At 41.5% G+C, this 13,267-nt stretch overlaps 1 protein-coding gene across 2 annotated transcripts; it reads left to right on the plus strand.

The window, feature by feature from the left end:
• The first annotated feature begins 846 nt into the window (after positions 1–846).
• Positions 847–10,567, plus strand: LOC135092810 (elongation factor 1-gamma-like). 2 transcript variants are annotated; one of them, XM_063991503.1, is made up of 10 exons: positions 847–975; positions 4,071–4,220; positions 4,817–4,952; positions 5,302–5,513; positions 5,838–6,023; positions 6,684–6,817; positions 7,511–7,630; positions 8,965–9,014; positions 9,335–9,459; positions 10,290–10,567. In XM_063991503.1, exons 1-10 carry the CDS (start codon positions 961–963, stop codon positions 10,443–10,445), a joined length of 1,284 nt encoding a protein of 427 aa, XP_063847573.1. In that variant the 5' UTR covers positions 847–960; the 3' UTR covers positions 10,446–10,567. The 2 variants fall into 2 exon arrangements, with proteins under 2 accessions (XP_063847573.1, XP_063847574.1); XM_063991504.1 differs by having other exon boundaries at positions 6,687–6,817.
• The last annotated feature ends 2,700 nt before the right edge of the window (positions 10,568–13,267 follow it).

The following is a 13,267-nucleotide window of genomic DNA, read 5'->3' on the forward strand; positions in this document are numbered from 1 at the left end:
TCTATTTATTTATCTATCTACCTATCTATCTGTCTATCAATCAATTTATCTATATATCTATCTCTATTTATCCATCTATCTATCTATCTTTCTTTATTTATTCTTTTATTATTATTTTTTTTTCGTAATCAGCGTTGTCATCATTATTATTACCCTCATAATTCCTGCGCATTTGTTTCCGCTTTCTGTTTCCTCCTCCTCCTTCCTTCTCGCCGACCTATCAATCTATCTTCATTATTATCATTCTCATAGCTTTCTTTTATTTCTCTATCTCTCTACTTCCTCTTCTCTCCTCTTTCTCTTCCTCCTCCTCCTTCTTCTCCTCAGTCATTTGAATTAGGTCTCTGGGCTGCTGATGACGATGATGGCCACTCCTTCCTCCCCATACAGGGCTTATAACCTTGGTGCTGGGCTGGTCTTCCCCTCCCCCCCCCCTTCCATGGCGCCCTAAGATGGTGTGTCTGTGTGTGTGTGTGTGTGTCAAGGTATATTTTAATGCATTCCACTGTGTTATATTTATTGACTGATTGATATATAGATAGAATGATTGGTAGGTTTAGTGATGTATTTATGAGAAAAGGACGAGGGCAAAGGGGAAATATTTACAAGAAGGAAATTATTCAGTACAAACGTCTCAAAGGCTAAGAAAATAATGATATGCTTACAAATACAAACAGACAGTTAATTAATGACAACATATGTAGTGCCGTAAAGTAAAACAGAAGTAGATATTACACATGAAAATGCATATATAATGTTGAAGACTGTAGATAAGAAAAAAAATACAACTGATCTCAATTATAAATACAAAAAAATAAACAAAAAAATACACTGATAATAGAAGCACCACAAAACAAATATAAATCCCAAAATAAAGAAGTATATAACAAAATACATTAGGCTCGTGAACTGCGGCATATCGCGCGTGCGCTGAGTAGCAGTCGGCCTCTTACAGCAGCGATGGCGGTGGACGGGGTGAGTAGTCCATACTGTTCCACTAATCCACATATTTCCCGATCATCTGTCACCACACGCCTCAGATCATTATTAGACCACACAGCTGAACCCATTAGCTACACCTACAACCCATTAACGCCCCACTGGAAGCCTGGGGGAGGGAATAATAGGGAGATATAATGCAGCCGGTATTTTGTTTACGTGTATGGTAAAGTTAGGTGAAGTGAAAGTTGAGAGATGTAGAGGTGAGAGACAGCGTGGCAGGGGGTGTGTGTGGGGAGCGGCGCCCCTGCCTAGCTGTTGTGGGTGGCTGTGGGCGTGACAGCTGCGTGTGGGCGTGAGGTGGGCGGCAGCAGCTGTCTGTATGTCTGTCTGTCTGGAGGGAGGGAAAATAGGAAGGGAAAACTGTCTGTCTGTCTGTCTGTCTGAAGGAAGGAAAGGAAGGTAGAGATGGAGAGGAAATTATAGCTAGTGGGACTCAATTTCCACGAGTTTCCCTGTCTGTCTGTCTGTCTGTCTGTAGGAGAAGGAGGAATGCAAGAATGTTTAGAGAGAAGTGAAGGAAAGATGGAAAAAAAGTAGGTTAGTATTAATTTTGAAGGAAGAGAAGGAAAGAGATGGAAGAAAGTAAAGAATAATGAATCTAGAAGGAAGAGAAGGAAGGAGAAATGAAAGAAGGAAAGGAGAAATTGAAGACTGGAAATGAAGGAAGGAAATAAGAAAGCAAAAATAAACAAACAAACAAACAAGAAAATTAAATAAAAACAAATTAAAAGAAAAGAAAAAATATTGACTTGGAATGAAGCTCAATAATAATAATAATAATAATAATAATAATTAGACAAAACCAGTAGGCCTACATTATATTAGTCCCTGGGTGATAAAATTAAGCCTATTTAAGCCTATTTACTTCCCAATATGTTAAACTTCTCTCTACAAATTTTGACAAGTATTTGATGTCTCTGTATTCACAATTATTTATCTATTTCTATTTATTTATTTATTTTTTTCACCATAATTTTGTGTTTGTTGATATTTTAACCTGTCATTGTTGTTTTGAAAGTTTTGCAGAGTGTAAACAAAATCAATTCTCATTTTCTGTTAGTCATTCAGTCAGTCAGTCAGTCAGCCAGTCAGTCAGTCAGCCATTCAGTCAGTCAGTCAGTCAGTCAGTCAGTTAGTAAGTCAGGCAGCTGTTTAGTTTATTGATTAGTCAGTCAGTCAGTTATAAATTAGTCATTCTTTCATTCTTGTCAGTTCAATATCTATGACTCACTACAGTAACAAGAAAATATTTACTGTACACAGACAGACAGACAGACATACCATTACACACACACACACACACACACACACACAGATATATGTACGTACACTGACAGACCATTAGACAGACAGACAGACAGACCATTAGACAGACAGACAGACAGACAGACCATTAGACAGACAGACAGACAGACAGACCATTAGACAGACAGACAGACAGACAGACAGACACATACCCTATACATTAATAAGTACAAATTTACCATATGTTAGCAAAGAGTGTTATTTCAGTGTGCCCAGGTTGGCTTGATGGTTTAAAGGGCTCATATGTTTGTCACTGGGTAGAGAGAGAGAGAGAGAGAGAGAGAGAGAGAGAGAAATAGCTACAAAACACTTTCTTTAATCAACCTTCTAAACACAGCATTCTACCTCCTATCTCCGTTCTGTAGACCAAGAAACAAACCCATTTTCTTTCATCACCTTCATCTTACACACCCATTTTCTATACTACCCTTATTCCTTCCTCTTGTTTCCCCCTTACGTAACATCAGGGTGACAATACAAGTAGTTTAACATATCAGCGTGTCCTGTACCCTATGATCTGCGTCTGCCAAATACCCACAATGCACCAGAAGCTACTAAGACGCTCCTAAGATAGTTTAGTGTGAGTGCGTCCAGGCTGCAGTTCAATGTAAGGCCTATAGTGTCGTGCCATGGTAGTGTTCCCTGTAGTCCTCTTTGGGCGTCAGGAGTCAAGTCATGGCCAGAGCATTCGCCCCTGCCACGCCCACGCCCGCTGACAAGGGACTGTGTGCTGTGGTGGGGGGTACACACATACATACACACACATATACACATACATATCTCTGTTGTAAGCTAAATATATTTCTACTTAAATAAACAGAGACAAGGAGAGACAGGAACACAGACAGATGGACAGAATGCAGAAAATTTGTATTATATTCGTAGATCGTGAGGAACAGACAGACAGATGGACAGAATAGATACAAAATACATAGAAATACTGTACCCTGACAATATGCTGAGTCAGCATATTGTCCCTGTATCATATGAAGTTTTGATAATGCCAAAATTTTAAGGTGTTTGGGTGAATTCCTTACACAGAAGAGGTAGTGATGCAAAATACTTCGAAATATTGTACCCTGACAACATGCTGAGTCAGGCCCACATATTGTATCATCTTAGGTTGTGATAATGCCAAAATTTTAAGGTGTTTGGGTGAATTCAGAAGAGGTTGAAGGAAGTAAAGTTGAAGGAGAGGTTGAAGGAAGTAAAGAAACAGTAACAGAAGGAGAAAGATTGGTAGTTATTGAAACCTGAATCATTTGTAAGAGTAGATAAAAAGCTGTTGATTTAAAGGTGAGAATTTTCCCCTAGTGAAAAAAAAATAAATAAATAGATGAATAAAAGTGGGATTGATTTGAATAATGAAGGAATTAAGGAGGAAAGATTAGAGGATACTTTAACACACACACACACACACACACACACACACAGAATGTTTTATAAATTTAGGCACACAGTAAGAGGTTGAAGAAAGTTAACTGTAGAAGAGACATCAAGAAATATAGTTTTCCTCACAAGTATGAACAAACGGAATGAACTCGGCGAAGACATGAATGGCGAAACTGTCCGTGCTTTTATGATGAAACTAGATAGATATAGAGACAAGATGCTACAAGATTACTCCCCTCCCGTAAACCACAACTAGGTAAACACACGCACACACACACACACTAATCATACACTTTGTTAACTCAATACAAGACCCTAATATTGACACCAGCTGCAGTTAAATGACCACACCCTCGTCCTTGCTCCGGCAGACCCTGTACACCTACCCAGAGAATTTCCGCGCCTTCAAGGTGCTGGTGGCGGCGCAGTACAGCGGCGCCAAGGTCACCCTAGACAAGAATTTCGTCTTCGGGGAAACCAACAAGACTGATAATTTCCTTAAGAAGTTTCCGTTGGGCAAGGTGAGGCCGTGTGTGTGTGTGTGTGTGTGTGTGTGTGTGTGTGTGTGTGTGTGTATTTTTGTTCTTGTTATTTATTTATTTGGTGAATGTGTTTGCTTGTTTATTTGTTTGTTTTCTGCCGTAACATTCCTTCTCCTGTGTTCTTCATGCTTAGTTATTTTTTCAGGTTTGTTCTTATTTTTCTTATTTGTGTTTTGCTTATGTTCATGCTGTCTTAGTTTTCTCAATATATACTTTTCCTCTCTGTGTTGAATGCTTATTTGTCAACTTCTAAATGTGCTTTTTTTTATCATATACTTTGGTGTTCTGACTTTTTCTTCCATTTGTTCGTGTGTTTTAATCTTGATCATCAGGTTTTTAATATATTTTTACATGTTAGCTTTAATTTATCTATCAGCCACATAGTCAGCCCATCAGTCACTTTATTTGTTCATTGGTAAATCAGCCTGTTAGTCATTTCAGTGTTCAGTCAGTCACCCCATCAGAGTCGTTTCAGTGTTCAGTCAGCTAGTCCGTCACCCCATCAGTCATTTCAGTGTTCAGTCAGTCATTCTCAGCCAGCCAGCCATCTCTAACCCATCACCTGTCATTCAAAGGTGCCAGCATTTGAGACCAGCGATGGACGGTGCATCTTTGAGAGCAATGCCATCTCCTGGGCTGTGGCTAATGAACAGCTGCGCGGCGCCACACCCATGGACCAGGCGCAGGTTGTGTCCTGGATGAGCTTTGCAGGTATGTAGTGGTGGTGGAGTGTGTGTGTGCGCGTGTGTGTGTGTGGGGGGTGGGGGGTTGAGTTAAAGGATTAGTAGATGAAGCAGAGAGAGAGAGTACACTTCTAGATAAAAAAAATAGATAAGTTGTATGAAATAAACTGATTTGATAGAAAAAAATTGAATTCTCTCTAATTCTCCTCATCTTCTCTTCCTTTTCCTTCCCTTCTACCCTTCCATACCTTACTCTACTGCCCCCTACCCTTCCCATTCCTTCCCTACCCTTCCTATCCCTTCTCTTCTCTTCCCTACCCAATCTTCTACCACCACCACTGCCATCACCACCACCATCACCGCTCCTCCTCCTGCAGACAACGAGATCCTGCCAGCGTCCTGCACGTGGGTGTTCCCCTGTATGGGCATTATGCAGTTTAACAAGGGCAACACAGAGCGTGCCAAGGAGGATGTGAAGAAGGCCCTTAGCTGCCTGAACACACACCTGCTGACGAAGACCTTCCTGGTGGGGGAGCGCATCTCTCTTGCTGACATCTCCGTCTGCTGTACCCTCCTGCATCTCTACCAGGTGAGGAAGAGGGAGGGAGACCAGGGGAGACTGAGAGAGACATGGAGAGGCTAAGAAAGAGTGGGAGAGAAACAGGAAGAGATGGAGAGACTTAGAGACAAATTAGTGATGGGGAAGTCAGTGGTCCTAAGCATTGTATTTTAAAACCAGAATAACAAGAAGAAAACTAAAAAAAAACCCTTGTCCTTTTTTTTTTCAATATGTTGGAGGCTTCCGTAAACTAAGAACAAGAAGGAAACTAATTAAATACATCCTTTTTTGCTGTCACTACATCCAAAAACAAGAATAACATAAGAAGCGCTAATAAAACTCTACTTCTCTCAGTACGTGCTGGAGCCGGCATTCCGTAAACCTTACCAGAACACCAACCGCTGGTTCGCCACCATGATCAACCAGCCCCAGGTGAAGGCCATCATTGGGGACCTCAAGCTGTGCGAGAAGATGGCCCAGTTTGACCCCAAGAAGTTCGCTGAGGTGCAAGGCAAGATCAAACAGGGTGGGGGTGACAAGGTGAGGCTGGGTGACTGGGAGGAGAGGGGGGACCTGACTGGGAGATACTGGGAGGTGACTGGGGGGACAATGTGGGAGGAGAGGGGGACCTGGCTGGGGGATGACTGGGAGATACTGGGAGGAGAGGGGAGGCTGGGAGGTGACTGGGGGGACAATGACCTTGGCTAAGGGGATTGGGAGAGGACAAACTTGGAGGGTGAGCTCGGAAGTGATGGGGCGGGGGAGATTGGGAGGAAGTGAAGTGTGGCAAAGTACTGGGAAGTGTGAGGCTGGATGAGTGTTGGGATGAGAGGTGGTGTGTGTGTGTGTTATATCAGCAAGTTTGTGGTAGATAAATTGCGTTTGTGTACATAATCGTGTTTGTTAATGATTTTTTCTCTAATGTGGCATGAAATGAGTATCTTGTGGGATTGAATGCGTCTGTTATATATTACTGACACTACAAACCCTGTGGTCGAGTCAATGAACCAATCTACCAGTCGCACCACAAACCACTTTCCTTATTAAAACACCGCCACACAAATAAACAAAAAATGAGGCAACAACTCTACAACCAACCACGCTGAACGACACCAACCAAACGACCTCCCAACCACACCACAAACCTTTACAGAAAATCAGAAAACAACAAAAACTTAACAAACATCACATTTCCCACAGCAGGAGAAGAAGGCAGCTAAGAAGGAGGTGCCAAAGAAGGAGCAGCCAGCCAAGAAGAAGGAGGAGCCTGCACCGGCTGCCGAGGCCCCTCCTGCACCCAAGCCTAGGGACCCACTTGATGCCTTGCCAGCTGGGTGAGTGAGGAACTGGGTGAAGGAGGAGAAGGAGGAGAAAGAGAGAGAGAGAGAGAAGAGATGATATATTGGGAAGAAATGTGTGTTGTTTTGTTTTTCTTGATCTTGTGTTGCTGGTTTAGTGTTTTCTGTGATGTAATGATGTATCTCGTGAATAGAATGATGTGGGTGAGAAGGAAGGGAAATAAGTGTAGTTGTGAAGGAGTGAAGGAGCATGGAGTTACAGGGAAAAGAGAAAAACGAGTCTGGATTTGAAGGAAAGGAAAGAAGGGAGACTAAAGAAATGTGGATTGAAGTGGAGGTTGGTAGACAGGAAGAATGGAAATTAGAGGATCATAGATGTAAGGAAAGGAGGAAGAGAAGAGAGAGGTGAGAGAGTAAGAAGTGTAGCATTATCAGCCTCACCACTGCATCCCAAACCTGTCTTCCTAACCCCTCCAGGAACTTAGAAGAAGAGAAGAGATATTGGTGTAAGATCAAGTATAGTATTATCAGAGCCTCTCACTACCACATCCCTAACCTGTCCCTTCCCTCCACCCTGCAGGAACTTGTAGGAAGAGAAGAGAGATGCTGTAAAATAAATTGTAGTATTGCCAGAAGGAAGAGAAGAGAGATACTGGTGTAAGATTAAGTATAGTATTATCAGAGCCTCACTACCATATCACTAACCTGTCTCTTCCCTCCACCCTGCAGGAACTTTGTGATGGATGACTTCAAACGGTTTTACTCGAACAATGATGAGGAGAAATCCGTGCCTTATTTCTGGGAGAAGTTTGACCCCGACCACTACTCGATTTGGTATTGCGAGTACAAGTAGGTGTTCCCCGGTGTGCTTATTGTGTCCCCAGCTCCTCTGATACTTGGCCTCCACGGTATGGTCTCTCTGTCTATCTTTTGTCCCCTCTCTCTCAGCCTCTTCTTGTTTCTCTCTCTCTCTGCCTCTTCATCTGTCTTTCTGTCTCTTTCTCTCAGCCTTGTGTGGTCTCTGTGTGTCTTCATCTCTCTCACTCTCTCCAATCCCACATGAGGCTGCCCAGACAAACCACCACACACACACATCACTCACATTCTTAGCCCTTTGATAGGAGCTTAGGCACACCACGTCTGGCCACACGCACCCACAGCAAGGCCACACAGCGCACTTTGTTTATTCCTAGATAGTGATAAGCTTTCATTTCATGTTTCTAGATTAGATATACCAACTGGAGAAGTATCTATGCCTTCACAAAGATAAAGGACTAATCTCTCAACAAATATTAATGCTATTACTTATTCTGGTGGTAGTAATAGTAGTTTGAGTAGTAGATTATAAACTACTACTACTACTACTACTACTACTATTATTACTGAAAACTGCACCATACAAAAACAGTGGTGGTGCTGGTGGCTGTGTTATCCCTCTCATGTGTTCCCTGCCTGCCTTGTGGCTTGAAGGGGTCAAGGGGAGGGCAAAGCAATATCTCTCCCTTCCTACGACCCATCACCTTGACATTGGGTGATGGGAAATTGTTGGGTGTACAGTGACCTTGGTGAAAGTGGCAGATCATTAGCAGGAAAACAAAGGAAGATGCAAGACTTACATGTAGCAGTCCCAGGTTGAAATGTGTCTAGTTATTTCAGCCTAGTATTTTAGAGAACATAATAAAGGAAGCTGGTAAAGTAGATATTGTTAAGATGCACAGGAGGAATAGAAAAAAGGTTGATTAGAATGTAAGGGAAGGTGTAGGAAGCAAACAGACCTACACATGACAGTCCCAAGGTGAACTGTATTTAGCCACTTCAACTTACTGTCTTAATGAATGGGAAAATAAAGGCTGCAGGAGAGGGAAGAGTAGCTGCAAGAGGAAGCCAGGAGAGATGCAGCAAAAAACAGGGAAGCTGCAAGGAAGAAAATGAGCTGCAAAGTTCAATATTCTTTAGACATGCAGGAAAAATACACACGCAAACACACACACTAAGGAAAGACACATTTTGAGGAACCTGGGTAAAGAAAATGTATGTTTATGTATATTGATATCTTAGTTTGTATATTATAAAGTATTAATAGATCAGTCATTAAGTTCACTCCAGGCCTTGAATGTAAACAGGGACAAAGTTAAGCAGAAAAGATTAGACATGATATTAAAAGCCGTTCTCCGTTGTTACAGATATGCCGATGAGCTCTCTAAGATCTTCATGACCTGTAACCTGATCAGCGGTGAGTGACCTGACCTGACCTGAGAGAGAGAGAATGAGTGGAACAGAGAGAGAGAGAGAGAGAGAGAGTGGTGTCTAAGAGAGAAAGGAGATTAGTGATGTCAGAGAGAGAGAGAGAGAGAGGGGGGGGGTTGTAACATATATGAATTGAGTGTAATAGCCAAAATACCCAAGTAGTTTTGATAGAAATAGTTATGTTTGCTCCCTGTGTGTGTGCAAGATCAATAAGAAGTCCTTGCTTATATAGTTTTAAGAATATTCATACCCCATAGAGTCGTAACAGTAATAATTAATGTGCTTTCTCCATCTGTGTGTGTGTAGGTATGTTCCAGCGCGTTGACAAGCTGAGGAAGAATGCATTTGCCTCCATGTGTGTGTTCGGCGAGGACGGGAACAACTGCATCTCCGGCATCTGGGTGTGGAGAGGACAAGAGCTGGCCTTCCCGGTGAGTGTTGCTGGTGGTGGAGGTGGTGGTGGTGGTGGTGAGCCGTTTAACCCTCAGACCCCTTATAAAATCTACTGCCTGGTTTGGGTGCACCTCTCCATTCCACCCTCAGGTTCCTTATGAAATGTAGTCTCTTTCTTTGGTGGTGGTGGTGGTGGTGGTGGTGGTGGTGAGCCGTTTAACCCTCAGACCCCTTATAAAATGTACTGTGGTCTGGGTGCACCTCTCCATTCCACCCTCAGGTCCCTTATGAAATGTATAGTCTTGTCATGGTGCTCTCTCATCCTACAGGTTCCTTATATAAGACAGTGCTTGGGTTATGGTGATGAGGGAGGTAACAGTCTTCAGAACCTTCTTTAAATACACACACACATGAAATCCTTGTACTTGCATAGCTGTTTTTAAAGAGGTGATAAGTGATGTTAATTTGTCACTAGAACCACACAAACATTCTTAAAAACCCATGTCACTTCATCACAATGGTTTCCCAGGGCCTCGGAGGTGATTAGTGGGGTTCTCAAGACTGCTTTTGTTAATAATGTAGAAATCTTGTTAATCTGCCAATAGAACCACAAAACACTTAAAAACCCACGTCACTTCCACAACTATTTTCCAAGGCCACAGATGATTATGATTAGCTGTTCCCAAGACTTTCTCCTGTTAACAATGCATAAATCTCATTAACCTGCCACTAGAACTGTAGAAAACCCTTAAAAACGTGTGTAACCTCAACTAGAGCCTTTGAAATGTAGTGAAGCAGGAGGAAGTGTTCAGAATATCAGTCATGAAGTACCAGGTCACTAGTCAGCTGACACACACTCTCTCTACAGCTATGTGAAGACTGGACCATTGACTATGAATCCTACAACTGGGAGAAGCTGGACCCCTCGGCTGACTCCACCAAGGCGATGGTCGACCAGTATTTTAAATGGGTAGGCAAGGATAAGAAGGGCCGAGAGTTCAACCAGGGCAAGATCTTCAAGTGAGATGCCCCCCTAGACCCGCCCAGTCTCCGCCAATGCTGCCGCAGCTGCCCCCACACCACAAGAACAACAGCAACAACAGCAACAGCAACTACTACCCTAAATTAAAATACACTTCATTCCCACATCCATGTTTTATTGTTTTTTGGGGAGTCCTTTTTGCATGTGGAGTGTGGGAGACAAACTGAGTGTCTTTCCAGTGGCTTCTTCCTCATAATTTCCTCTTGACTTGACACAGGGAAGATAATACACAGAATTAGCTATCTTGACTTGCTCTCTTCCTCTTTAATTGAGGTATTAAGGCTGACAGAATTACCACCTATCTTATTTACTGTTTCCTCTTCATTTCCTCAAAAACTTGACACAGAAAGGGATGGATAAAATTAGCTTCTATATATTTTACTCTTCCTCTCAGTTCCTCTCCCTTTGTACAGGAAAGGTGATGGACAGAAACGGCTATCTTTGTATATACTGTCTTCTGATGTTAAAGAACTAAGGTTGAGAAAAAAAAAACGTGATAAGAGGTTTAGGAAAGACGTACTGGTTTATTATTTTTTTATTTCATGTATTTTTGTGTGTGTGTGTGTGCAGTGTTAGTGAGTCGCATTTTTACGAGTCCTGGGTTTTCAGGATTGTATATATTGAACTTTGTTGTTTTTAGACAATTTGCATTATTCATTTATTGGTTATTGATTATTTATTTATTTTATTTTTTTTCTATTCCGTGTCAGGTTCGATTTCTTGCATTATTTTCATCCTTTTTTTCCTAATATCTATTGCATGTTGAATTTACATATTATTTTTGCTCATACGTTGTTTCCAAATGCGTTGTTTTTTCCTCCCTTTGTGTGTGTGTGTGTGTGTGTGTGTGCGCACTTATACGTACACTGTTCTTTTCCTACGGAAACCGCTCACTCCAACCTAATTTGCATAATTGGTCTTATTTTTTTATGGTTTCTCCACTGGCTGTAAGTTCTCTCTCTCTCTCTCTCTCTCTCTCTCTCTCTCTCTCTCTCTCTCTCTCTCTCTCTCTCTCTCTCTCATTATTATTGTTATTATTATTATTATTATTATTGCTATTGTTATTGTTACTAGTACTACTATTGAGAAAAAAAAAAATCACGATATTTAGGCAAGTTTAGCTGCGAAACAGTTGGTGTTCACTGGCCATCGGCAACAAACTAGTGAGTGGGGGAATAAAAGCTCACTGGTGCCAGTCCCCAAAGTGAAAGCCAAATAAATAAATAAAAAAATAACAGGATCTTGAAACCTCCCTGTTGAACGAGGTCAAGTTATAGGAAGGGAATTCTAGAATTTGCCAGAGAAAGGGATGAATGACTGAGAATCTGGTTAACTCATGAATTAGAGGAGTGAGAGAAAGAAGAAAGTCTTGTGCAGCGATGCCGCGTGAGAATGAGAGGCATACAGTTAGCGTGAAAATAGCGGTAGAAGATAACAAGAGAAGCGACATTGCGGTGATGAGAGAGGCTGGAGACGGTCAGTAACAAGGGGGGAAGATGAGAAAAACTGGCGGAGACGATTCAGAACACCTAACATCATAGAAGCTGTTTTAGCTAGAGATGAGATGTGAGGTTTCCAAATTAGATTATAAGTAAAGGACAGACCGAAGATGTTCATTGTAGAAGAGGGGGACAGTTGAGTGTCAGTGAAAAAGGGAATAATTATATGGAAGGTTGTTTCGAATTGATAGATGGATGAATTAAATTTCTGATGCAGTGAACAATACTAAGTTTGCTCTGCCTCATCAAAAAAATTGGATAAAAAAGTCAGGCGTTCTGTGGCTTCCCTGCGTGAACTGTTTACTTCCTGAAGGGTTGGACGACGACGAAAAGACGTGAAAAAGTCCAGCGTAGATATACAATAACAGTCACAGACAATATATCAATGTACAGCTTCAGTAACTTGTGTTGTGAGACGAGAGTACAAAATTTGGGGTCTCTGAGCCAAAAGGCACAAAAGGTCGTTACAATGCTGCTGCTTCTTATCTCGCGACATCCTGTTTTGGTTCTCCCACACTCACACCTTATCAAACTTCGTCGTGCTTGTTGAAGTTCTCTGTCTTTAGTTATTTCTCTGTTTATTTCTTTCTTATTCTAGTATAGTTTTTCCACAACTCATCAAACTTTGTCGTATTGTTAGCTGAAGATGGACGAAGGAACGAGTGAGGGGGGGGAGCATAAAACTTCTATCATGTATGAAGGTACACGAATGAGAGACACACTTTGTACAAACATAATTTTTAGCTACATTTCTTTATTACCTCTTCCACTGGTCACTGTTCAGACTCATGTTTACTTGACAAACTGCGCAGGGACATTCCTCTTCACCTACAACCACTTGCAAACACGTTAACGGCTATATATTGGAAAAATCTATTCTCTTGGTACCCTTCCCTGTCAAGCATGTTCTTGTAAATACATCCTGCAGTATTACGTTGAGGTAGATGAGTGACAAAGAGGTATTGTATAGAAGCAAGAGATCTTTACTAAATTTCTCATATCAGTACGTGTCTTCAGTTTTTCTAGCCAGTAAATGGAGGATTTGGTTGAAAATTGAGAGGATCTAAAATAATCTGGTTTTGGGGTGTGAGAGAGCCGCATTTAATTACCAGTTTGTTTGATTTAGATATTTTTTATTTTCCTTATTTGTAACGTTTAAACTACTCCTAATTTAAATAATGCCATAACACAAAACTATTACAAAATTTCTGTATGACCCGAAAGACTGCCCTCTCCCCTCGAGTATTTTCATTAGCCACGTTCTCAAGAGTTTTTCTCATATTAATAATGTAGCAATATTGATAC

This window comes from Scylla paramamosain, chromosome 41 (genome assembly GCF_035594125.1).
Source record: "Scylla paramamosain isolate STU-SP2022 chromosome 41, ASM3559412v1, whole genome shotgun sequence".
NCBI classification, from domain to species: domain Eukaryota; kingdom Metazoa; phylum Arthropoda; class Malacostraca; order Decapoda; family Portunidae; genus Scylla; species Scylla paramamosain.